The 24815-nt window shown below is 39.2% G+C and overlaps 2 protein-coding genes and 3 non-coding genes across 14 annotated transcripts in view; 1 reads left to right on the top strand and 4 right to left on the bottom strand.

Annotated features, from left to right (window-relative positions):
• The window catches only part of LOC110836395 (serine-enriched protein), a 201857-nt gene that overhangs the window by 22838 nt on the left and 154204 nt on the right, over positions 1 to 24815 (bottom strand). For 4 of the 10 annotated variants that reach the window (XM_087357065.1, XM_087357061.1, XM_087357060.1 and 1 more), the window contains one exon: positions 10953 to 11129. In XM_087357065.1, coding sequence (XP_087213191.1) covers positions 10953 to 11125 — 173 coding nt within the window. In that variant the 5' untranslated portion in view covers positions 11126 to 11129. Of the gene's footprint in view, positions 1 to 10952; positions 11130 to 13860; positions 14045 to 14086; positions 14165 to 15595; positions 15952 to 16553; positions 16763 to 16826; positions 16999 to 18421; positions 18536 to 24815 lie in introns of those variants that run through there. The other 6 variants (XM_087357068.1, XM_087357062.1, XM_087357066.1 and 3 more) reach the window with 6 other exon arrangements.
• LOC110836396 (uncharacterized) lies at positions 1439 to 10131 on the top strand. Its single transcript, XM_022077537.2, has 3 exons — positions 1439 to 1577; positions 7473 to 7566; positions 9166 to 10131. The coding sequence occupies exons 1-3, from the start codon at positions 1506 to 1508 to the stop codon at positions 9393 to 9395; spliced, it is 396 nt and encodes a 131-aa protein (XP_021933229.1). The 5' UTR covers positions 1439 to 1505; the 3' UTR covers positions 9396 to 10131.
• On the bottom strand, positions 9888 to 9960 carry TRNAV-CAC (transfer RNA valine (anticodon CAC)). The gene has a single exon. It is a non-coding gene; the product is annotated as a tRNA-Val (tRNA).
• Positions 14518 to 14591, bottom strand: TRNAN-GUU (transfer RNA asparagine (anticodon GUU)). The gene has a single exon. It is a non-coding gene; the product is annotated as a tRNA-Asn (tRNA).
• On the bottom strand, positions 15205 to 15277 carry TRNAV-CAC (transfer RNA valine (anticodon CAC)). Its single transcript has one exon. It is a non-coding gene; the product is annotated as a tRNA-Val (tRNA).

Raw genomic sequence — 24815 nt, 5'->3', positions numbered from 1 at the left:
GGTAGATATGAAACTGACGTCTCCCCCCCCCCCCCGGTGACGCTATTGTTTTGTTTGTTGTGGCGACACAGGGTTACAGGGGGACCATGTTCCTGACAGCGTAATTCTATACAAGCTGCGGTGTCCATCTGTATCATCAAATTTAAGCAGCTGTGTACAAAATATGAAAAACGTATCACATGACACGAACTGAGTTTTGTCATCTCAGTGTTAAAATGCATTACTTTAGCTGTAAAGCCCATGTGATTTATACGGAAAGAATTAATGAAAGTCAAAATGCCCTAGCTACACCAATTAGTCACTTACCTTCAGAATTTTTTAAATAAACGTTCACGTGAATTTCTTACCTCCCCACAAGCGTGCTACAGGTCCTGCCCATCTCATCCTAATCAACTCAATCAGCGAAGAAATATTAGGTGATAAGTAGAAATTACGAAGTTGCTTACTGCATTGTTTTCTATAGAAACCTGTCTCATTATTTATGTTAGACCCAAATATTCTTCATAGGGCCCCGTTTTCACTCCATGTTCCTCACTTGCAGGGGTAGACCCATGTTTCACACTCGTATTAAACATATAAATTATAGTTACGTATATTTTAATGTTTACGTGTTCAGATCAGGAATTGAAAAAAAATTCTGAATTTAATGTCCCCTTAAAACACTGACATATATGAACCAGAGCCTAATGTTGTGATTTGTAGTGTGTGTTAACAATACCGAGATTAAAACTCGCACAGCCAATGCTTATTATTTTCATCGGCTGGCAACACTGAAGCACTAATGTCGACAAAAATTCTCTTATTACATGGAGACCGATTTAAAACAATCAAACCCATGTCCAGGAAGCAATATAAACATTGTTTCGTTATTTAACGACGTTTCTCAATTGTCAATTGTTATTTAGGGTCGATTATTACTACGAGTGGGAATGATTAATTGGAAAGAATGTAGAGGGAGGAGCAGGTTGTGTCCTATTTTAAGATGTCATCAAATGATTTTCCTACAGCTTGTGGAAACCACACAAAATATTGTTACTTCTAGAATAGTCAAAACCTAGAGTTAGATTCGAATGAGGGATTTCCCCATTATGAAGCAGGGGTGCCAATGTGAATATACCGAATACAGAAATTAACAGAATTGCTTCTATTTCTTGCCTTTTCTTTATTTCCTTCTTCCAACCTTGGATTAGTCTTTTCTTTCGACCTTTTTCTTTCCACTCCCGTTTATTTTTCTATTTGTTTCTTCTTCTCTTCTCTTTCTCTTTCTTTTGCCAAAACAGCGAATGGCTCTTCGCATCGACACACTAATTGTGCCAATGAAAGACAATATTAGTTGAGAATGACAAATCGTAAGGATTACGGATGAAAACGCGGAAATGATGCGAGCGCAACTTTGAATAACGGCTTTGTCCATGAACACGGGTTAAAATACCGCATCGCCGCGCCGAGAACTTTAATCACGGATTCTCTCTCTACTCGCGCAGTTCAGTGACAGGTGAAAAAGCATGGGTTTGCCAGGGCTGATCTCCTGGTCTCTTCTGGGAGTCGCAGTCATTTGCTTGGCTCAAAATCAACAGGTAAGAGACCTTACAAACATGGCGACGATGCAAAGCTTTCAGGTTACATCTGGCAAATTTAAGAAAACAAGAATCCGTGTTGATGGAAATCATGAACACAAATAAATTATTATCTATCTGAGATATGAATTTCTTCAGGACATGAAAGTGGGTAGCGGTCTTCAGGTGTTGTCACGCCGTGTATCAGGTGGTAATCAGCTGCCAGATAACATGGCGTCACAACCGTGGCTTGTGACATCATCCTAAGTTTGAAAACTGTTAAAACAGAGCAAGCCTTGTACACTAGCTGAAGTCAGTTTCACCCGAATCCTACCCCACAGCCTTTTTGTAGGTCTCTAGGCCACTGTTATCCTTATTTCTCTCTATCTCGATCTTCCATGCGACCATTTTTTTTAAAAAAATTCCCCAACAAAATTATGTATGCAGTTTCGTCTATTATCGTAACCTCCTAGATTTTACTACTTTATCAACGCTTGGTAACCTGTATGATTAACCAAGTATCTCGCCATGTAAACGTCTTTATGTCCTCCTTATTACTCCTTATTAAGTCGAAATATTTTCGTGAGAATTTTTTACAGACATTATCAATTAATGTTCCTTCCTCTATGTATTATGTTTTATTTTATTTGTAAAGAAACAGATTAAAAAATGTAATAACTAATTATTTTTCATTCGTTCTATATATTATAATAAAGAGTGATGCATTTGAATGGAATAGACGTCACAAATTCTTTCCTTCTTTTGTTTTAATGTGTTACGTAAAATGCTGAAATCTACATATGATTAAATTCTGAGCAGAAATATATGTATACTTTTTTCAACTGATTTCATATGTATATAAATAGAAACATCCATTGAAATTAATAACTACATGACAGAATCATCCATTTCACAGCGTAAAATTTCATTTCTAGATTTCCGTACTCGAAAATTATGTGATTTAACATCAATACGTTAACAAGTTTCAATATTATGAATACGAAACAGAAAAGTATGTGTCAAACATCATTTTTTGTTATTTTTACGATCCATCTCCAAGCAGTGCTATGGTCCAGTAGTTACAGCTATTTCTTCAGTAACTATCAGCAGAAAATGTCAGATCCACAATAAATTACATTAATTTAATTTTCACCTCAGAAGTCTGAATTGTCTCCCTGTTGCTAATATCAACAAGACGGCTATTGAGACTTCTGAGGTGGAATTAAATTGAAAATTACGAAAGTATTTAAATCAAGTTTCACGAAAATTTAGTCAATTGGTTGAAAGTTGTTACTAAGTCATTCACACACATGCAGGACCATAAAACATGAATTAGCTTTCCTTATAAGTAATGAAAGTAAGTTAAAAAATCCAAGAATCCAAATAATGAATACGTACGTATTTTTCTGTGTTCTGTTTACAATTGCTTTTACACAACAGAAATGTTCTCATGGAAGGCTATCTTTTGCTTCTGACTACTTATTTCGACCGCATATAAGACAAGTACCCTGTGATGTTCCATGAAGGCTTAGGTTACCGAGATTCGTTTTAAATTTAAAGGTAAATTTCAATTATTCAAATTGACATGCAAGAATAAGTTTAATATTCAGGGCATTGTTACCGGAAGCGGCTACTGAATAAGGCTTCAGGATGTTTCTGCGAATTTATTGTGATACAAATTCCGCATTTAAACAATTGGTGAGTCCAGTCAGCTGATTTCCACGCAGATACGTGGTTATGTTTCCGTCTCTTTTATAATTGTTGATTATGGCACAGTTCAGTTGTACGGGAAACTATAAAATTGCAATTTTATACAGAACATAAATTACATGATTTGTACGTAATTTTATTGTCTTCGACCGATTATAGCTGTCACTGATATAATTTTCTAATTAAATGGAGTAAAATTATGACAAGTTTACTATATCATAGTCTCTACTGGAGATGATTCCACGCCAGCTACATCCACTTATCACCCTCACAGCGAAGAACTCCAACATTCGCGTTCTGTATAAGAGGTAGAATATGTGGTTTGAAGCTCCTCCTAATTTATTCTTACCTAGTCATGACATCGTACACCCAGTCTTCAAGAATCAAACTGGAGATCGAAGCATTATGGCATAATTATTAAGTTTAGTCATACATTTGTGTGGAGGAAAGGCCACTAATGATACGTAAATTAAAACTATTAGGAGCTTGCTTTGTAAGTGTTTGTTTTATTTCTACACTGTACTTACAAACAAGAATAGTCATTGTAGCTGAGTCGACTTTAAATGTATAAGTTACATTTATTTTCATATTATCCTGCCAATCCATAGTTCTTCCAAGTAAAGATTTACAAGAGGAATCCCCGCCAGAATGATAGCCCTGATGACGGAGGCAGTATGACCTCTGAAACGTTGGTTAACATCTACCAGACTACACAGCGCAATAACCCAGAAGACAGAAATCTTCAGACTCACCGCTGTGAAAAACTCAAATCTTACAAATCTTATATTTACATTAGACTTAATCAAGTTGTTAAACAAGCTTACGGCATTTTTATATGAGTAACATCAAGTGCGAAAAAATTACGAAATCTCTGCCAACACTCTCAGATAACGAACCAACCTTTATCTAAAGCGGCCTTTTTCTAAAGAACTACACGGCGCAACATTCCAGAAGACAGCCATCTTCAGGATACAATTTGTATTCGTTATATGTAAATTCACATCGGTTTTCATGACGCATGCCTATTCTTGGGACCGGAGAATTTTACGATAACATGTTTAAATTTAACAAAAAGTTTCTTTTCAAGGTACGTTCAATTGTAGTCCTTTATTTATTTGTAGATTATTTAACGACAATGTCAGTAGTTCAGACTATAGCGTCGAATGATAGAATGATTAATGACTAATGAATTGGAAATAACATGGAATGAAGCAATTCGTCATCCATTTTAAGATACTAACCCAACATTTGCCTGTAGATACCGAGAGAAATCAGGAAATATCTCAGAATAGCAGGTCTGCACACCGAGATTTGAACCTTGGACCTCCCCAGTACAAAACAGGCGTATGCAACTCTCCGTAATATTTTATTGCTTAACTCTAAACTCTTGAATGACTACCGAAAACAATCCTATCAGTCTGTCAAGTTCCATCATTCTCTTCGCTAAATAGAAGAGAACATCAAGTTATTCTTGCCCTAACGACTGTGGTCGACCATTAGTATCCGACGCTAGCAGTCTCTGCTTCCCCTTTATCCGGACGTCAGCGCCTTCTGAATTTCAGATGTTTTTTTAAACGAAAGTGAAATTATTCTTCTCCTGTTCCATCTATCCACGTCAAACACAAGTCTTTCTGTTTACCTCAGACATTATCACTAGTCTTATTCCTTTTGTCATCAGTTTTTCTCCATTATTTTTCAAATGTCCGTTGTGTCCCCATTTGTTCTTATTCGCTATTTCGCATGCTTCCCACCTCCGTTTTCGTTTTTCCCATGTTTTTTTCTATTTATAATCAGACATTCTCTAAAATTAAATTTCACAAAGCAACAGAATGGCGTTCTTTCGTAGATTTTTCAGTTCCTTTTTGTCCCCTTATTTAACAAGTTTTTCCAGATGCAATTCGTACCAGAACATAGAATTTCCACCTGTGTTCTTCACAGCTTTACATTCTGAATATTCCTAGCTGAAGCCTGAAGGAAAAAAAAAGAGTAGAAAATTACATACGAGCCCCTTTTTGCGTGTGTGTGAATAAGACAAGTAAGCAAAAGTTTGTGAGTAAATCTCATCTTGCATTCAGAATGAGGTTATTCTTTATTTTTTACATCGTCTGCGATCGACTGTTACGTTAACTTCGGCGTAGTAGTCACTACCGACTGCTGGAAATTAAAAAGTACAAATTTTGGTTAGCCTCCAATTGCTTAATGTCTTCATTATTATTATTTAGTGTTCTGTCTGACGACAGGTCCATATGAACAGGATCCTTCCATCCTTTTCTCGGACTGGGACCTGTTCATATACGTTCTTGGCAGATGATCCAGAAGTGGTTTGCCATTGCCTTCTTCTGTGTGAGTGTGAATGGAGTAATTGTTGGGATGCCACGGAGAAACCGGGGAAGCCCCCAGAGGAAAACTCCGTGTTGCCTAGACCACGGCCTTGCCCAACACAAATTATAAATTCGGGCACCGCCGGGAATCGAACCCGAGACCCCAGGATTACAAGGCCAGCGTTCTAATCGCTAAACCACCGTGGCGGTGCTTAATGTCTGTACGAAGTTTAATCAAAATCCATCTAACGGTTCTCGATTTGAAACACGAATAGACGGGCAGCTGTATCATTCCTAAATGTGTTAATGCGTTCGTGCAAGGAACGGTTAAAGACGCATTTTCGGTGAATGGTTTCGAAGAGATGAGAAAGTGATATATCGAAGGTACAGAGAAGATTAGAGAGTAATGGTAACGATACAGATTTGAATCTTCAGGCAAGATCTTAAAATCTCAGCCGGGTTAGTCGTCCTGACATCCCTCCAGTATTTCCAGACAAATGAATGGATAATACCTATAAATTAAGGCGTAATCACCGCCTTCCAAATCGTCAGCTATCTACTCAACATTCATAATTATCTGTTGTACACCCCTGTCATCTAGTAAGTTTCCACGTTTCTTTCATAATTAGACTACTGAGTTCTACGTGTAATAACTGTGTTCTCATTGCTATAATTGTATGCAAATCACAGTTATTAATACCTTTCAAAAGTCACCATCACTTAAAACTACAGAGCACAATCCTTCTACACAAGATGAGGTCGCTCAGCTGATCATAAAATTTCCCGCCTTTTATTAAATCCGAGGATATCATTGCCCTGTTCAGAACAGCCCCATCATAACCTATTTCTTTTAGATCCATCTCAAGACTGAAAAGTGTGAACTTACTTGGTTGGTTAAGAAATGTACTGTAGATGTCGGTATTCTGTTTATAACTCAGTGTGAACTTATAGGTAAATACCAATGTTTCGGAGAAACAAGATGTCTCCATCTTCAGAGCTAAAGTCTCTAAAGTTAGAGATAGTATTTTTCTCCGAAGCGTTGATACCTTCAAGTCCGCACAAAGTTACTGCCTTGAATACCAATAGCAACATCTTCATCGCCGTGAGAACCTCAGGCCTAAGAAACATAGCGATTCTAATGGAACCCAAAAATTCCTTGCAGTGTTTACAAAGGCCAGCTGAATCTGTTTCCCTGTGACTCGTTTTACTATTGCCTATTCCTTTGTTAAAAACAATTTAAAATTTGCAGTCGACATCCTTCCAGGTCCATCCTTTTCCAGAGGATACTAACAACGGTGCAAACGTTGTTATTAAATCTAAATATTGAAAAAAAGTATGCCGCTATCAAGAATATGTGTGGGATATTTTCACTGTCTATAGCAGCAGGAAGTTTCTTGTCTGAATGAGGAATTATTTAAAAGACTAGTCTCAGCTTGACACTATGAAACACCGGGGGGGGGGGGGGGAAAGGAGAGAGAGAGAGAGAGAGGGTGTTTGAAAGGACAGCAGAAGAGGACGAGAAAAGAGAAGAATTGTGTGGGAGACGTGGGGGAGAAAAAGCATCATTTTGTTAGAAGGTTTCCAGTCTTTGCAAGTCCGTCCTGACAAGGGCAGAATAAGAGTGAAGACGTTGGAGTGGTGACAAATAGAAGCCTGAAGTTCACCTAAATAATATTAAAAATTCAGTTCATATCTCAAAGAAAACACAACGCGTCTCCATTACAAATATAAACTAGTTAATGTTTAGAGAAATTATCGCTGCTTGTTCTTAAACTCATACATACAATGCTCTGGAAGCAAAATGCAGAGTTGGGCCTTTTCGCAGTCAAAACAGAAGACATCGTTAAAACTGTGCTTTAAAAGGTTTGCTGCTCACTGATTACAGAAAGACGGATACTTTCGCCAAGTAATTTACGATCCGAATCCAGTGGGTCAAAGTCGGCAGAGACGCGACAACACACCGCGTACTATTCGAGTGGGTAAGTCCTCAGCGCTCTCCTACTGACAAATGAGACTGTCCACACGCATCTCTTCTTTCGAAGCTACCTTTCATTTTCCTTCTTCCACACCTTCCTCTTTTTTTTTGGTTTATTTATTACCTTCCCCTTATTTCTACCTCTTTTTAATTTTACATTTCTCCCTATTTATATTTTTCTCTGCTTTTCCTCTTTTCATCTCTCGTTCCTTCTAAATTTGTTCTGTCCTCCATTCTCGCCGTCATTATTTTATTCCTCAATTAAAAACGTATTTCTTCCTTTCTCTATTCTGTCTCTTCCTCGTTCAGACACTTTCCATTTACATAGGTCTCGTTCTCTTTTTAAATATTTTATGCCTCCCTCTCTCTCTCTCTCTCTCTCTCTCTCTCTCTATATATATATATATATATATATATATATATATATATATATATATTGTTTTATCTTGACTTATTTATTAATCTCTCTTTTCTATCATTGCATCCCTCCTCTCTTTATTTACTTGTCTTTCTTCCTCTCTCGGATTGCTTTCCACACTATTTTTCATCTCTCCGTGTCTGTCTCTTTTCTTTCGTATATATTCGTTTCTTTATATTTCTTTCTCTCTTTCCTTCGTGTTTGAATTGACTTGGTATGAGCTGGGACACCGGAAGCGAAAACGGACAGAACTTTGGGAGTGTTCGATTCTGTTCCATTTCAAAGCCGACTCAAAGACTCGCCCATCCTCTTATCCAATTGGTATCGGGTGTTCGTTTACGTTCAGCTACAGCCCGTCCACGAGTAAGTTCGCTATCAGCCATAGAATGACTCGGTAATATGAAGCAGACTACAGGTTTGGAATCCTAAAGCTGCCAGATACACGCGCGGAGAATTGCAGGAAATTGACGTAAATAAACTAATTCAGTGGCTTTGAGGATGTTCTAAAATATTTCGTGAATAACGCAAAATAATGTTCGAGAAAAAGCATCACCGTTGTTTAACCGGAGCTAAGTGGCTCAGATCCTCTAACAGCGTCTATTTACGTCAAGGCCACTTAACCAATGTTTAGCATTACCAAACCTTGGATTGCGATATCAGTTCACTTGTAGCGCGGCGTAGTCTGGTAGAAGTCTACCGACGATTCAGGGGTCCTTGCTGCCTGCATCACCTGGACCATAATGATCGCTCTGATAAGAGCCTCTGAAACGTCGGAAAACTTCTACCAGACTACTTGGCGCAACAACCCAGAAGACAGCCATCTTCAGACTCACCGCCGCGAAAACCTCAAATACTACTTAGCCTCGTAAAATAACAACCAATCATCCTTTCCACTACGCAGTACATAATCGGTTCAGTTGATACAACATCATTAAATTACAAGATAGCCAGTCAATCCTTCCAGTTCACTACACGCAATCCATCCAGTTGATACAACATAGTAAAATAAAATAATAAACCAGATTTTCCAATCCAGAGAACATACTCAACTCAGCTGATATGACGTCGTAAAATAAACAAACAATTAACTGACCTTTTGGGTCCACGGAAAGTAATGAATCTCTCATATGAAATTCGACGCTACATAACATTTCCAGTTGATTCAGCACTGCTCGTTTCCCACAGGTAACGTCACCGTGCTTACGGGAGCAAACTGGTCGTTGAACGTCTTTGACTTCGTGAAGGTGAGACGGAAGCCCAGCGGAGGGTTCGATGTGGAGGTGCAGCCCCCTAAATTCCTGTCGAAGATGTTCCCTCCCAATGGATCCCGGGTTCCCCCCATTGGAGACCCTGACGCTTCGCAAGACATGAAACGCGCCCGACCGAAGCTCATATCCAGCAGCAACGCGGAGTGACGCGCTGGCTGCTTCAAGCGACTGATCCCATCCCAGAGACGGGTTTCATTTGCGCCCACACAGCTTGTTTGCATATGTTCATATTTTACATAAAAATAATTCAGTTCTTTTCCTTTGTTAGAGTGTTTGCCAATAGCAACACGTATATGACAGGCAAACACTAATAAATATATACTTTAAACAAAAATAAGTAAAAATAAAACTAAACTAAGTAACGTTTTCTGTTCGAGACATCTCACTAAGAAACAGTCCTCTGGAGGTAATATTTCAGAACATCGGTGGACGGACAGAAATAAACTTTGTACGTTACCATGGAAAAAGGCCATACACAACCAGGAGCTGATTTTCTTAAAAATATCGCGGTTTTCCCGCAGTTTTTAACTACAGCATATTTTTTGCTGTGGTACCAAACAATTTAGCTTTGGAACGTAACCTTTTTTAACAAAATGTTAAATTCAGTAATGAGAAATAATTAATTAGAAGAAAAAAAACAGTTTCCGCCCGGGATCGAACCGGGGACCTTGCGCGTGTGAGGCGCACGTGATAACCACTACACTACGGAAACGTTACACAACAATATACACTCCCTATGATGTCTCAGGGCGTGGCATTAGTTTTAATTTACATTCGCTATTAAACAATATCTCACACACTAAAGAAAATAAACAAACCTGTAAATTAATTATTTTATATATGGACCTCAGTTGGTCAATAAATTTCCTATTTTTAAGGACCACGACAGTTTAACCATTTAATCTAGACGCCCCATATATTTCAAATGAATTTTGATACCATCCTCCCATCTACATCTGTATCCCGTAAGTGGTCTTTTCCCTTCAGGTTTTGAAATCACATTTCCCATTGTTTCACATGTCTCGTTCATATTTATTTACTCGCCCTAACAATATAAGGTGGAAAGAAGGCTCTATGAAACTTCTTAGTATGTAATATTTCTAGTCTTGTGACAAAATATGCTTCTTCTTAAATTCAAATGGACCAGCTATTTCGCAGTCTGCTCACCGACGTTATCCCGACGTCACCGCCTGCATGTAATATAATTTTTAAATAGGACAGACATAATCCATTATCAAAATGATACCCAAAATTTCTAAACTACAGAATTTCTAGCTGAAACTGTGTACGAGGAATGGCGGGAATTTTTTGTCAATACGTTTAATACCGGCCCTGAGGGTCACTCAGCCGTCTGTCCACTATGCGCTGTATGAACTCTTTCCTCGGGGTAAAATATCTGGGTAGAGAGTTTACCACTCTTCTCAGTGCAAGTGCGTGAAACTTTATCACAAATCCCCACACGTCTTCAAGGAGGACAGTACAGGAGCAACAGGATCCAAAGTTTCGACTAATCCCATCTACACCTAAGTCTAGTGGGGACATATCTCAACCAAGATGAGCCCGCATTTGGTGGTACGTGCCTTGTCCACCTCATCCTTTCTTTATAATTTAAAAAAAAAATCACAATAATAATAAGCACCAGTAGCTGTAATAATAATAAAATAAATAAGAAATAATAAAGATAAAATTTTAGATTCGACTCACCGTGCCATAAGAATGATCCTATGCGCGTACACAGGCATCTCGTCTCGTCCCACTAGAAACACTATGTCGGCAGAGTCATGATCCTCGGCGAGGCGCTGCAGGTCCTCCAAAAGTTGCGTTATCCCAGCCAGGTTCTTGTCAGGGAAGTGTACTGCTGCTACCCGGGTCCCCATAATCCTGTAGGACAGAAACAGAAACATAACGCTGAGAAAGTAAGTTGAGTGATGCTGTTTTTCTTCTTCTTCTTCTTTATTACACCGTGTCCTTACAGGAGGTTGGCGACATTATGAACAGGATCCTTCCATCCTTTTCTCGGACTGGGACCTGTTCATATACGTTCTTGGCAGATGATCCAGAAGTGGTTTGCCATTGCCTTCTTCTGTGTGAGTGTGAATGGAGTAATTGTTGGGATGCCACGGAGAAACCGGGGAAGCCCCCGGAGGAAAACTCCGTGTTGCCTGGACCACGGCCTTGCCCAGCACAAGTTATAAATTTATAAATTCGGGCACCGCCGGGAATCGAACCCGGGACCCCAGGATTACATGGCCAGCGTTGTTTTTCTTCACACTAATAATATTCTAGTCCTGTGTTTCCAAAAATTTTGTTGAGAAATGGAATAGCCCAGTGCTGCTAAAACAGAGTCATTTTCGATTTGCCTAAGTTTAAATCGGTTATGGAGATATATGAACACACCTATGAAGTTTGTATGTGACAATTTGTGTTAAAGCTTAATTTTACACTGCCACAGGGCAGTGTAAAATTTTAGATTACATCTAACAAATTTAACACTGGCCTTATACATTAATGTAATGTGAGTTACGCACCAGAATAAGGAGCAAAAATTAACTGCTATTTGTTTATTTACAGTTACTGCTAACGTAACAATACAAATTGGAGCAGGTGAGAGAAAATAATTGCTCTTAAAATTATTCATTGTCGGGACTTTCTCCATCGTCTGTTCTTTAAAATCACTCTGACAGAGACTAGATCTATCTAAGGGACCCAACAGAGTATTTCTCACCTGAAGACGGAGACAGAACCAGCCTCCGAAACGTCGTGGTTTTAAAGAATAGACGATGGAAAAAGTCTTGACAATGAATAATTTTAAGTGTAAAACGTCCAGTGACAGAGACTAGCTCTATCTAAGGGACCCAACGGAGTAGGTACCTCTCACCTGAAGACGGAGACAGAACCAGCCTCCGAAACGTCGTGGTTTTAAAGAACAGACGATGGAAAAAGTCTTGACAACGAATAATTTTAGGTGCAAACTACCGTCGTCAAAACCCTTTAGGATTGAATTAAAATTAATGTTGTTTCTTACAATTTTTTTATATTTAATTCCAGGTTCTTTGAACATTATTTGGGTATTAAAGCTTTTATAACAACACCATTAGTCAACTACAATTGCAGTATCAATAATAATAGCAGGATGTTAAGTATTTCTGTATTTTTGATAAGTAAAACCTTCTCGCTTGTAGCCAGTACGTATGAGATGTTTAGCTGTTGCAAGATCACTGGTTCGTGTTATTAATAAGGGGACAACGTTCCGGAAGTGCACAAGCCAGTGCAGTGAAAATATCGAACCCTTTCACTTCCAAAGGACGCAATCTGCGAAGTGACATATTCATGCTACTGTTTGATGCTTCACTAGATCTCGCTGCCAGCCATGTGGCAAACAAATGACGGTCTACAGTAGGGTTTTACAATACGGGTACGGCAAGTGCATTATACGTACTCTGTTATCAGAATATGGACCCTGCAAGGCAAGAATATAAACGAATAGAAGCGAGCCATAGGCTCAGTTCAATTTAATGAACATTTCATAACATATTTATTTAAGGAAAATTTTAATAATCTTTACACCCATTTAAGCCCACGTGTTGTCACTTCCACTGAGCTGTACCGACAAATTTTGAAAACATTTCTCATTACCACCATGTGCAGCACATATTATTCTCAATTTCAGCCACCAACGGACAGAGATATCTTTTTTTTTGAGGCAAATGCTGGAGTAGTATCTTCAATTCTGCAACGACCGCCTCTTTCTACATTAGTTTTAATTCATTGTTTATTAAATCATAACGTTGGACGCTTTAAAATACAGTTTGTGTTACTGAAAGCGGTGTTAATAAATCAAAAATAAATATAACTCTGTATTTTTCCCACTGAGCGTACACCCACTTTTAGATTTCATATGATACTAGGAATAATCCACGGTGGTCTAGCGGTTAGAACGCTGGCATTGTAATCCTGGGGTCTCGAATTCGATTCCCGGCGGTGCCCGAATTTATAATTTGTGTTGGGCAAGGCCGTGGTCTAGGCAACACGGAGTTTTCCTCCGGGGGCTTCTCGGTTTCTCCGTGGCATTCCAACAATTACTCCATTCACACACAGAAGAAGGCAATGGCAAACCACTTCTGGATCATCTGCCAAGAACGTATATGAACAGGTCCCAGTCCGAGAAAAGGATGGAAGAATCCTGTTCATATGGACCTGTCCTCAGACAGAACACTAAATAAATAAAACTAGGAATGAACAGCTATTATTTACATTAAGAAGCTTATATTTGAAATTGAGTTGTGCTGTGTTTTCCTTTTTTACGTAGGAACTGAATTCTTACACGTTTATCTAGAAGACAAACACGCTTCAGAAAATTAATCATCCGAACGAAACAACGCAGAGATTGCAATTTATTCGACGTACGTTTAGCATTCTGACATAATGCCTCAGTTTGGTCCGTAGTAGTGGCACTCGGCCGTGTAAAGTCTGGTTCAACACACAGTGGTACATGACTCATACATCCTGTCTGACATCTGTACAAACAATTTGCTTTTAACAGTTATACCACTTCCCCACACGTGACCTTGATACCAAATATGGAAGTCTTAATTTTAATAATCTAGCTTACTGTCTGTATAATCTCTTTCCTTTTGAAGAGGGCACTATTCAAAAGATGGAGTCAGTTTCGGGGTACGCAGAGTTTCCACGTGCGTTCTTTGCAATACGGCATTCTAAACAGCTCTGACGAAGACATTGTACAGTTCCTACCACCAACAGTGAACAACATGAACGGAAGTTTTAAAATCTAATATTTATCTTTCTTCTAGACTGTTTGTCAGAAAATAATTGCTCACAGAATAGAACAGCTTCATATAAAGTTTCTTGACTCCGTTTCTACATATCGAACTTTTCGATGCTTGCTCCCTCACGATTTTCTGAATCCATCTGTCCCCCCCCACCCCCCACCCAAGTAAACAGATGACGTTTCCTAGGTAACAATAATGCCGAGTAAACAATTGACGTTTCCAAGGTAACATAACAATGCAGTTACACTTTTTCGTTTCACTTTTTTCCGAATGACACTGACCCTAAAATATAGACGTATTTACGTCAAAAATTTTCAGCTCCTAGTATGCGACGTCGCCGAGCACGCGTTCATGGTCCGCACCTTCAGTATGTACTGTTCGGTTGTATATTGCATAAAAAGGAATACTTTTACATAATATTTCCATAGCTGCAAGACCAAATTGGTTTAATAACAATATAAACAACAAATAAAATAAGTCGCCCCCGGGTGGGCTCGAACCACCAACCTCTCGGTTAACAGCCGAACGCGCTAGCCGATTGCGCCACGGAGGCTGGCAGCTTTTGGCCTTCTGACTACTGGTTAAGAATAACAAACAGTATTTTGTGATGATAATGATTCTCTTAACCAATGAATCCCTTTCAAAACGCAGTAAGTTCATGTGGATATCAGCCAATCTTGAAAGATATTTGTTGCTACCTTATGCATTGTCAGTCCCCTTCCCCTAAAACCTTAGAACTATGAGTAGTTATCTTACACACTTACTCATAAAACTGATAATGAACTGTTTGTTTCTGACTTCAATTCTTCCATCCGTATGTGACTGTGAAAACCACGACATTTTTCATTTATAATTATGTACCTTGGTTGGGTGAATTTATTATATTTTAGTATATTGGAGATATGACTTGGAACGAAGCAGCTTTTTTCATGTATTTTGAAAGCAATGCCAACACCAATTCTTGAAGACAGAGGCAGAGAAACTCCAAAACAATGGATAATGACACTCCATTCTCACGGTTGAACGCCCCAGAAACCTTCAATCTCTCTTGCATAACTATAAAACTGAATAATATACATAATTCAAATAATAATATAGGAAGAGTGAAAAAGATTCCAAAACAATTATGAACAATATATATATTTAAAAATGTGTGTGTATAAAAATGTTTCCGCCCGGGATCGAACCGGGGACCTTGCGCGTGTGAGGCGCACGTGATAACCGCTACACTACGGAAACGATGGAACAAATTGCAACCAGCTCTTCAGTCCCTGCAGTTGGACCCTGTGTGGTGAACTCGTAGGGAGTCTTTGTCTTCAGGGCCGAAGAACGTAGAGTAGGTTTCTAAGCGATGTTGTAGCCTCAACCCTTCAACCCTTTCCTGTTACTCGAATGTTTGTTGCTGTCATCAGAGAAGCTTTACATTGCCTTTTATTCTGAACCCAGTTGCTGACTTACAAATTACGCACTTGGTCTTGTATATTCAAAAGATGCACAATGCTATGCTAACTGATACGACGTCAATTAAGTGTTATCAGATCGGAAAAAAGCAATGACCATTACTGGAAGGACCAAAGTAGTTTTGCCCGCATCACAGACAATTACTCAGCTGCTTCTAGGGAACCTAAATCATCACCACATGTGTTCACACGAGTCATCCAATGGACACTATCCCAAACACACTGAATCTCGTCCACACTTTCACACACCACTTTAATATTGTCCTCCCATCTAGTTCTTGATCTCCCAAATTGCCTTCTCTTGTGAGATTTCATGACCTAAATGTCGTACATTTCTCGTCTCTCCATGCCATGCTAAATGTCCTGCACATCCCATTATTATTGATTAATTATCCTAATGACATCAGACCAACAGTATAAATTACGAAGCTTCTTACTGTGTAATTTTCTCCAAATCTTCGTAAAACAATCCGAACAGAAGAAAGGACCAAATAAAACGGACAATTACTGAACGGATAAATGCGGGATGACGGTTATACGGACAACAATAGAAACCTTAATCGGATTGGGTTAAGAAATCAGTGGACAGGTTGAACACAGCGATGTGTTTTTTATACATATGTTTGGGAATCGCTCAGAACGAGAACAGAGATCGAATATCCTGAATGTGATTTTTGTATTGGGATAGCATTCATAACCACATCATCATCTAACACTACTCAGAAGCTAGAAAACATAAAGAATTGTGAATTATTTGTGTTGATTGAACACAATTAACAAGTTTTAAACATAGTTCAAATCGGTATTATTATTAATTAATGCGGACATTATATTCTGTACTCTGATTTTTCTTTCATGAATGAAATCTAATCTAGTCCAGGTCTATTCGACTTGTCATATTAAATGGTAGACGTGCATATACAATAACATCTCGATTTAATACGATTCCAGTGCACACACTTTTTTCGCCTGCTATGTGTGACAAAGTGAAACTCAATGAAAGGGCCTCACTATTACAAGCCAATTTCCGAATAACACCTCGGGCATGACCTAACCTTTTCACGGGTAGTATCCGGCCCCGTGGTTTGTGCACCCCTGGTATCGAGACCAGCTGCGAGATCTTGACACGGTAATCAAACTTCACGTTCCACAAAAGATGGGAATTACTGACCAGTTGAGCAACAATAAGCTTTTCAAGGACTCTTCCTCACAGAATTGATTCTGTGATGACACAAACGTGATGCATGAATACCTCGCTATTTTCAAAGCGTCAAGAAATCTGTGTTTTAGCGACGCTATTGTGATTGGAAACTCTTATAAGGACCTACCAGCACAACACTTAACGGTTTCAACGTGTTTCACAACTACCGCAAACAGGCGCAATGCAAACAAGACACTGTAACACCAAAAACAACTGAATATTATATCTGCAGATGTCACGTGGTCCACTCGCTGTCTTATCCCTGAAGACAAACTGAGGCAACAGCGGCTAGAAACTGGTTGGATGGACGAATGTACGAACGAACAATAGCTGGCCGTGCTTCGGGGCCACTAACCTCTTCGCTGCGTTGCCACGTGTGGGACACCCCTGACAGAATCGTGTTATTTACCTACGCAAAGTGACCCCCGGGTCTAAGCACCAATTCGCGAATGCAAACAGAACACATCGAGGTTTTGCCCCGTGTTTTCAGGGCCTTGCCCAAGATAAAGGAGGTTGATGGTCGTCTACAAGCCCCGGTCAACATTATCAGATTTTGAATGGAATAGTGCAAGAGCCCAAGAGCCGGTCCAAGCCAGGAATCGAAAACCGGTCGTCTAGGATCCCTAAAATTCAACAAAGGTCTTGAGGCCCCAACAAACCATTTGTTGGTCTCTTTCGTGACTACAACCAAATATTTTTATTGTGCTAACAAATTGCTGCAGAATAAATTTTAAGCTACATTTAAATGAGCCTTGAGCTCAAGTTGGGTAATTACAGACGTAAAGAGCTTGTTCAAAGTTAGAGGCTAATAGACCAAGGAATTCCAGAAAGTTACTACATCTTCTGGCAACTCGACTGGCGAATGGGTCCGTTCCACAGAGTCGCATTATTCTCACCCCATCGTACCAATAATTCGCGTGGCAATTCCATCCTGGCCTGAGAGAAAGGGGTAGATGTGGCTGTTATCCACAACTGCACAATTACTGGAAATCTTCTTTACAGATTCAAACTGCAGATTTCGAGTCTAACACGCGAGTTCTATGAGGGCCCACGTATAGTTTCTAAGGGACAGATGATACTCTTACAAGTAAGGAAGCTGTGCGATTTGTTTTCCGTTCCTAACTGATTCGGAGATTCAAGAATTAAAAGACCGCTTGAATGAAAAACGGTAGGAAAATTATGTGACGGTTTTGATTCTATTAATTCAAGAAAGTAAGTAATAAGAGGCTGGTAATCATTCAGGTCGTAAAATATCTGCTTTCCCTGTTACGATATCATCAGTTGAGTGCGTAAATTACGTGGTGTAGAATGATGGGATGATTTTTAGAGATAAAATGGGAAGAATTTGTAATGAAGCGATCGTGTTCTGAAGTAATCACATAACGACCGGAAGAAATTAACAGGTTATTTCGAACACTTGTGCAACAATGAAAATGGTAAATGTAAAGGAGTCTTTGCCATGCAGACGTATGGGGGAGCAGAGGCGAAATTCCGCGTATTCTTAACCTCGGCACTAGATGGAGGTTAGTGATTGCCGTCACTCCCCAGCCACTTTAACCTGGGGAAGGGACCCCCGGTGCAGACTGGATAGGACGCTGGTTGGGCCCCAGAACCGGTCTGGACTTTATAAAAAGAATAATCCTGCCCTGATACGAATCGAGGCCCAGTCGACCAGCCCGTAATCTAGTCATTTCACTGACTGGCGAAAAGTACAGTTCTTACCGGTCCAATTAACCCCTGAAGCTCTGACCGAACATGATTTTCAGAGATAAGTAACCCGTGCCTTCGTGTTCCTCTCTCTAATCTTCAGGTTTCAAGAGATTTCAGCGAGGGAGTGTAGCTCAGTTTCCGAAGAAAGATGGCAACGCTGCGCTGGTGGTGGATTCCGGGCCGTGATGTGACCTTGAGTTGATGCCCAGGGCAATTTCTACCTACTACTGTTCCATAGTGTCGGTTCGATCCCCGTGCAGGTGTGTTTAACTGAAAACAGATCAGACCATCGGTATGTGGTTCCCTGGAAGAGCAACCAGTCAACAAAATAGCTGACGGCGGTAACGAAAGACGTGGCTTCTTGCAAGGCTAAACCATTGCTGCTTACGAAACGAACAGCTGGAATCATTATGGCTGAAGGCCTGTAGGGTTCGGGGTAGGCGGGCTGTGCCCGTTTTAAATTTTACCCTTGCATTTGCCTTACAACTGAGGACAGGCGCAGAATATCTCAGTCGGCATAGGTCAGTTGTTTCTCACTTCACCGCAACCTCAGGGTCTCCTATACAATATGTTCCGGGGGCAATTCGCCCACCCGCTTAAGCTGATTACTCATCACCTCGTAAAGGCGACTGGATGGAATGGATGTAAATCCCCACGCATTCATAACACCGGCAAATGGAAGCACTACGCACGCATGCAAAATTATTCAAGACTGACACGCTTTGTGGGTACATTAATCAAATGATTTCAAATAAAAAAAAATTTTTTTACATGGTTTAGATTCGGAAAGTCCCACGTGGTTTCATCCCTTTTCCGACAAAAATTTTTGTATCAGTTTTTCATCTGATCCAAGTTTGTTTCATTCACCTCCCACCTCATCCTCTTTCATTTGATCGCCCCATATCTATTTTGTGAAGCTCCTCATTATGCATTTTGTTCATAATCCTGTTATTTTCCCTATTTCAAGTTTCCATATTCTCCTCGGCACTGCATTCTCAAATAACGTTCTATATTCCTATCAGCGAGAGCTTAATTTTCAGTCCATACAAAACAACAGCCAGTAAGTATAATTTTATAGCCCATATTCAACTTTTAAAGTTTTAGATAAAGAACAGAAAGTTGAATGATTCTGAACTGTGTTAGCAATAATTCCAAAATGTAATCTACTCTTATTTCTCTGAGATTTGAGGTTCTCGCGGCTGCAATTATGCCTGCTGGAGTCAGTAAGCGTCTCTGAAACGTCGATAAATGTCCATCAGATTGCACGATTTTTCTCGTGATACGAACTGCATGCATCTTTACCTTATTTCTGTTAAATACCGATATTGATTAACTAATCTCCAATTCAAACACTTGCTCAGAATCGTAGCTGATGATTAACCCTTTAAATACGAAGGCTACCTAAATAACAGTAAATGAATTAGTTCGTACCGCAAAGAAAACAACACTGCACCATTACAAAGATCGCCTGGTTAATGCTGCTTCAGAAAATAATCCCTGATTACACTGACAATCATACGAAACACATTAATAAGAAAACACTTATTGGTTGTTAAAGCAGATGCCATATATAATTATCAGAAAGTTTCAAAGTTCTAATAATTCGTTTAAATCTTCATATTTAATTATCACTGGTTTAAATTGAATTGAGATGCGCTTTACAAGTCATCGAAAAATCTGTATTTGTGCTCGTAAGCCAAAATAGCTTATTGAGTATAATGAAATGATCAGGGTTCAGTTTTCGCCGGGGACAGGGATTTATTCTCCACCAAGTCCCGACCTTCTCTGGGGGCTGCCCAGAACTTCCACGATTGGTAACGAGGAAACATCCCCCGAGCTCAAAGAGGCTGATGCGTGAAGTGAACGAATCTTTTCCCATCTCAGGAATAGAAGGTCCTACCCTAAATTAGTCTACAACCGACAAACTATGGGCCCGTCCATGTTTGCCGGTACTGACAAAAGTGACCTTGGATCACATAGTTGCAACTATGATCTTAACTACTGTACTGTTGCACTTATTACTCCCTTCGTTGCCTTGCTGAGGTCGCCAACCGAGATGTGTCGTAAAGAACACCTTCGGAATTTTAGTGAACTCCAAACAAAACACTTCTTCAGTTTTATTAATGCCACTGTGTTGGGTAACAGACTACTTTCATGATTAATGCGGCACAAATTCGTAAATAACTCACTCAGAAAATGTGTATACGAAATCTGAGTACATTTACGCCTTTCGAGGCTGTCATTTCAGAATACAACTCTTGCCGTGAACTCGGGTCTTTTGTCAATACAGGTTCGCCTGTTTAACACAGGCAGGCGCTACACGTAAGGCCCACAACATAATGATTGTGCATGAGTTTCCTCCTTCCCCTCCCGGCACGGAAACAAAAGGTGAAGTGGAAATGGCGAGCGAGCGGCTCGCAGTTTCAAACGTGAATAGAAACAGAATCAAAAGAAATCCGTTCCTTTATGCCAGCCCTACAACACTCTTTACAACTTCCATTTGAAACACGAAACATGTATTCCTGCGTGCTTCTACACACTTTCTGCCCCGCTCCCTTTTGAAAGGAGAAGGAAGAACATTTCTGTCGTGGCCTCTACATGTTGTCTGATGCAGAACATCCACTCCCACGACTATTCCAATTGAATCACCCGTCAAAACATCCTACGTTCTTACCAGTGTCTCATATTACCGTTTCAAATAACCACAGGATACATCTCTGATCATTAAGTGACAATGAAGTGTGGTGGTATCTTTATAATAGGATCTGACAAGAGGAATGGAACTGCCAGGTTTACCCGCTCCATAGGCACACTCCTGCCAAAAAATGCGCTCAGTTCATACAATAGGCAAATTTCCTGTAAACGAAACAGTTGCAGGACTGCACAATCGCGGGTTTAAAATGTTACCAGATTAATAAATACGACACGGTGGTCTAGCGGTTAGAACGCTGGCCTTGTAATCCTGGGGTCTCGGGTTCGATTCCCGGCGGTGCCCGAATTTATAACTTGTGTTGGGCAAGGCCGTGGTCTAGGCAACACGGAGTTTTCCTCCGGGGGCTTCCCCGGTTTCTCCGTGGCATCCCAACAATTACTCCATTCACACACAGAAGAAGGCAATGGCAAACCACTTCTGGATCATCTGCCAAGAACGTATATGAACAGGTCCCAGTCCGAGAAAAGGATGGAAGGATTCTGTTCATATGGACCTGTCGTCAGACAGAACACTAAATACTATAAAATAAATAGCATTTTAGTCTCTTGTTTTTATGGCTCTGAGAAAAGTGCACAGTGCGCAAAAATAAATGATAAGACAAAAACGAAGAAAAATAATCACGTTCACTGATATCAAACAAGTTTTCTTCTCATTTATTTTCTTCATTTCTGTTCAGCGTTACTTTTTAACGCCATTTATTTTCTTTTATGAACTGTTTGAAGCTGACAAACGAAACGTCACTAAAATGATGGGTTGGAATATGACGAGAGAGATTTTTTCGTCGGTAGAAAGTAAATAGGACGGGTGGAGGGAACGGGGAAATGATAAAAACGATCTCAGCTGGGGGCGGTTTGACACGTCTTTATGTCTCTAACAGCTCTACAAACAATCATCAAAATGGACTCTGAGTTACTGATGGCGTCCGCGCGGATGGATACAATGACGGTTCTGTGGTCGCAAGGCATTTGCTGGAGTTGGTTTACAGACGGGCGTAAAACATGGATTTAATGTTTATTACCATGTAATGACTTCAACACTAATGTTTTCTTGTAATCTGAAGGAAATGATACGCTGTTTTTCTCTTTTTACGATACAAGGTCAAATACAATTCTGATTTTCGGAACAATAGCACAAACAAGTTAAACTTTTGAGGTACACATTATTCTACAAAAACCAATAAAATTCCATCAGAACATCTATACATTGTTAATGACTAAAGGTGACCTATTAAAATCTCACTAATTATTTTATATAGTTTTAATCCTCAGTTAAGAAACATTATTTTTCGTTAAAATGTTAATTATGCGTGTCGAATGGTCCAATGAACAATGTTAAATATAATAATTCTGGTAATGTTTAAAGACTGTCGTGTCTAAAGAACATAAAAACCAAACTTACTGTTTGAAAGACTAAATGTTTCTGAAAGGAAGTTTCGGTCTGGACATCAAGTGATTGTCAACATTGTTCGGAAATATCATTCTCAAAAAAATTCCAATCAAGTTTGTTCGCCTTTGTTTCCGGCGAACGAAATTCGCGCCACAAACTTCTGTCTCTGTGCCCAGATACAGGTCTCTGATTAATTTTTCGACAAGGAAGCTTCGTTTAGGTTTATGTATGTTCTTAATGAAAGGCTGTACTTCACGTTAGTCAGCCCAGTTTACAAAGGCGGAAGCCTGGACACTATAAATTGCGCCCAAGTTAGATCGTTTTACAAATGTTTGCATTACAAAAAAGAATTCATGCTCAAGTGTAATAAATTTAACATTTAATGTTAACGGTCTGTGTGTGTGGAAAGGGGTGTTGTTAATAAAATTTTGGTTTTAAACAAAATTTCATTCAATGTCAAAATATTCTCATGGGATCTTCATTCTTCGGTGTACTCAACGTGTTCTACGCTATACGGAGACCCTGGTATTCTTTTCAATGTAAAATCACACTGTCATATTCCCTTTGCTGAATTATACTTTCGAAAATACTGAACGATAAGCTACAGAAGTACCACTAACATCTTCCATGAAGGTAGCGTGGTATTTCAGTAGCTATACCATAAGTTCAAGAAGTTGGAGGTCAGCACAATTACATTCCTGTTCCTTCCCAGGCGGCTACAGAGCGTTGTCTTGGCAACGATACTTGAACCTGTGCAAAGCGGACGGCAATGCCATCAATGAGAATAAGCCAGACGGCTTCTATGATGGCGACTGAACGAGAAACATCTCATGCATGCACACAGAAGAAAAGGAAACAATAGAGAAAGAGAAAGAGAAAGGGAGAATACAATGAAAATATAAATAAAGATAAAAATATAAGAAAATGGAGACAATGAAAGAAAGATTGAACGAAAAATAAAGAATACAGCAAAGAAAGTAAGGAAAGAAAGAAATTGATACTGATTGAATAAATAAACACGCCCACATAAATGAAAATATAAAAAAACGAAATATAGGTTACAGTAGAAGTTAAAAGTCGTACAACACTGCAACATAAATCGCGGAGTACCAAAGTTAGCAGCGCCGTGCTGGTGACAAACCCGCGCTGCATAGTCCTTCCGTGGAGCACGCGACTCGGTGACGGCTACTAACTAAAATTACTCTTGCCAACAGAGAAGTCCTTGTCGTAACGACAAAATATGCACTTTTTGGAAAGACGTGTTAAAAATATTGTTTATTTTTTTAACCCTCAGCTCTTTTTTGAGTCTGAACTGACTTTTGACCACAAATGCCTTTTCATATAAAGTTCAGTATCAGTATCGACGATTATATTAGTATCACATTGTTTTATCAGTTCAGACTCACGTTTCTATATATTAACACTTCCAATCTTAATCGTAGAACGTTATCTATATTAGCACTACACTTCAAGATTAATCTATGTTTCATTATGCAAAGGTTTATAATACTCTGGAACAATTATGAGTAATTTTATGCTGTTAAGAAACTACGCCATACATCGGTACGAGAAACAATATCGACGAACAAATTTCCATAAAATCATATCGATATTAATTGACATTCACATATTAATACGAATTTAGCACATTTACACTACTTTTATTATTATAATAAATGTAATGTTTGTTCGCGGATGAAACAAAGACTACAATTAAGCAACGGTACCAACATTAAGAAGAATATTAATGTCAATGGACTTATGCCACTTTTTCCACAAGAAAGAAGTCACCCCCGCAACCTCACAGTTGTATTGATCTGAGACAGGGATATACTCTGAGGATTCTACTGGCTTTACAATTAGCATTTCAAATTCCCACAAAAGAGAATGTGGGTGTGGAAAACAACTCTCAAGAGAATTCAAACTGAAATCTACTCGCAAATGTTCTAAACCTGACGCACCAAGGTATTTCCTAAAGCAAGGAAGTAGAGAAGTTGGACTATATTAAACATCCATTGCGAATCTTGAAAGGGCAGTGCAAAATAACGCCTAGCGTAAGGGGTGTGTTTACTTGAGAAATAGTAATCAGCATTACTTTAAATAAGTGCTTTCATTTCAAATTAAGATTCGACAAAACAAATTAATATTTCATGAAAATATTTCTTGGAACAATATTTGTTGTATTTAAACTTTCAGGAGAGCTATACATCAAATGAAATACTTACTAAATCCCTTTAGAATGCACCATTATTATGGTCACACTTTGCTTTAAATTTTACTCATCTGACCTGAGTTCCAGACTCTGCT

This window comes from Zootermopsis nevadensis, unplaced genomic scaffold (assembly GCF_977971745.1).
Source record: "Zootermopsis nevadensis isolate Lab colony 2312 unplaced genomic scaffold, Znev_1.0 Znev_ptg000028l, whole genome shotgun sequence".
NCBI classification, from domain to species: domain Eukaryota; kingdom Metazoa; phylum Arthropoda; class Insecta; order Blattodea; family Termopsidae; genus Zootermopsis; species Zootermopsis nevadensis.
Note: the sequence above shows the minus strand (reverse complement) of the source record. Positions and strands in the feature narration are given on the sequence as shown.

Bases quoted from the DNA above. Each gene is read 5' to 3' on its own strand.
- LOC110836396 (XM_022077537.2), top strand. From the start codon at position 1,506: ATGGGTTTGCCAGGGCTGATCTCCTGGTCTCTTCTGGGAGTCGCAGTC. The intron at 1,578-7,472 runs GTAAGAGACCTT...CACTGATTACAG, and splicing joins GCTTGGCTCAAAATCAACAG to AAAGACGGATACTTTCGCCA. The intron at 7,567-9,165 runs GTAAGTCCTCAG...CGTTTCCCACAG, and splicing joins ACCGCGTACTATTCGAGTGG to GTAACGTCACCGTGCTTACG.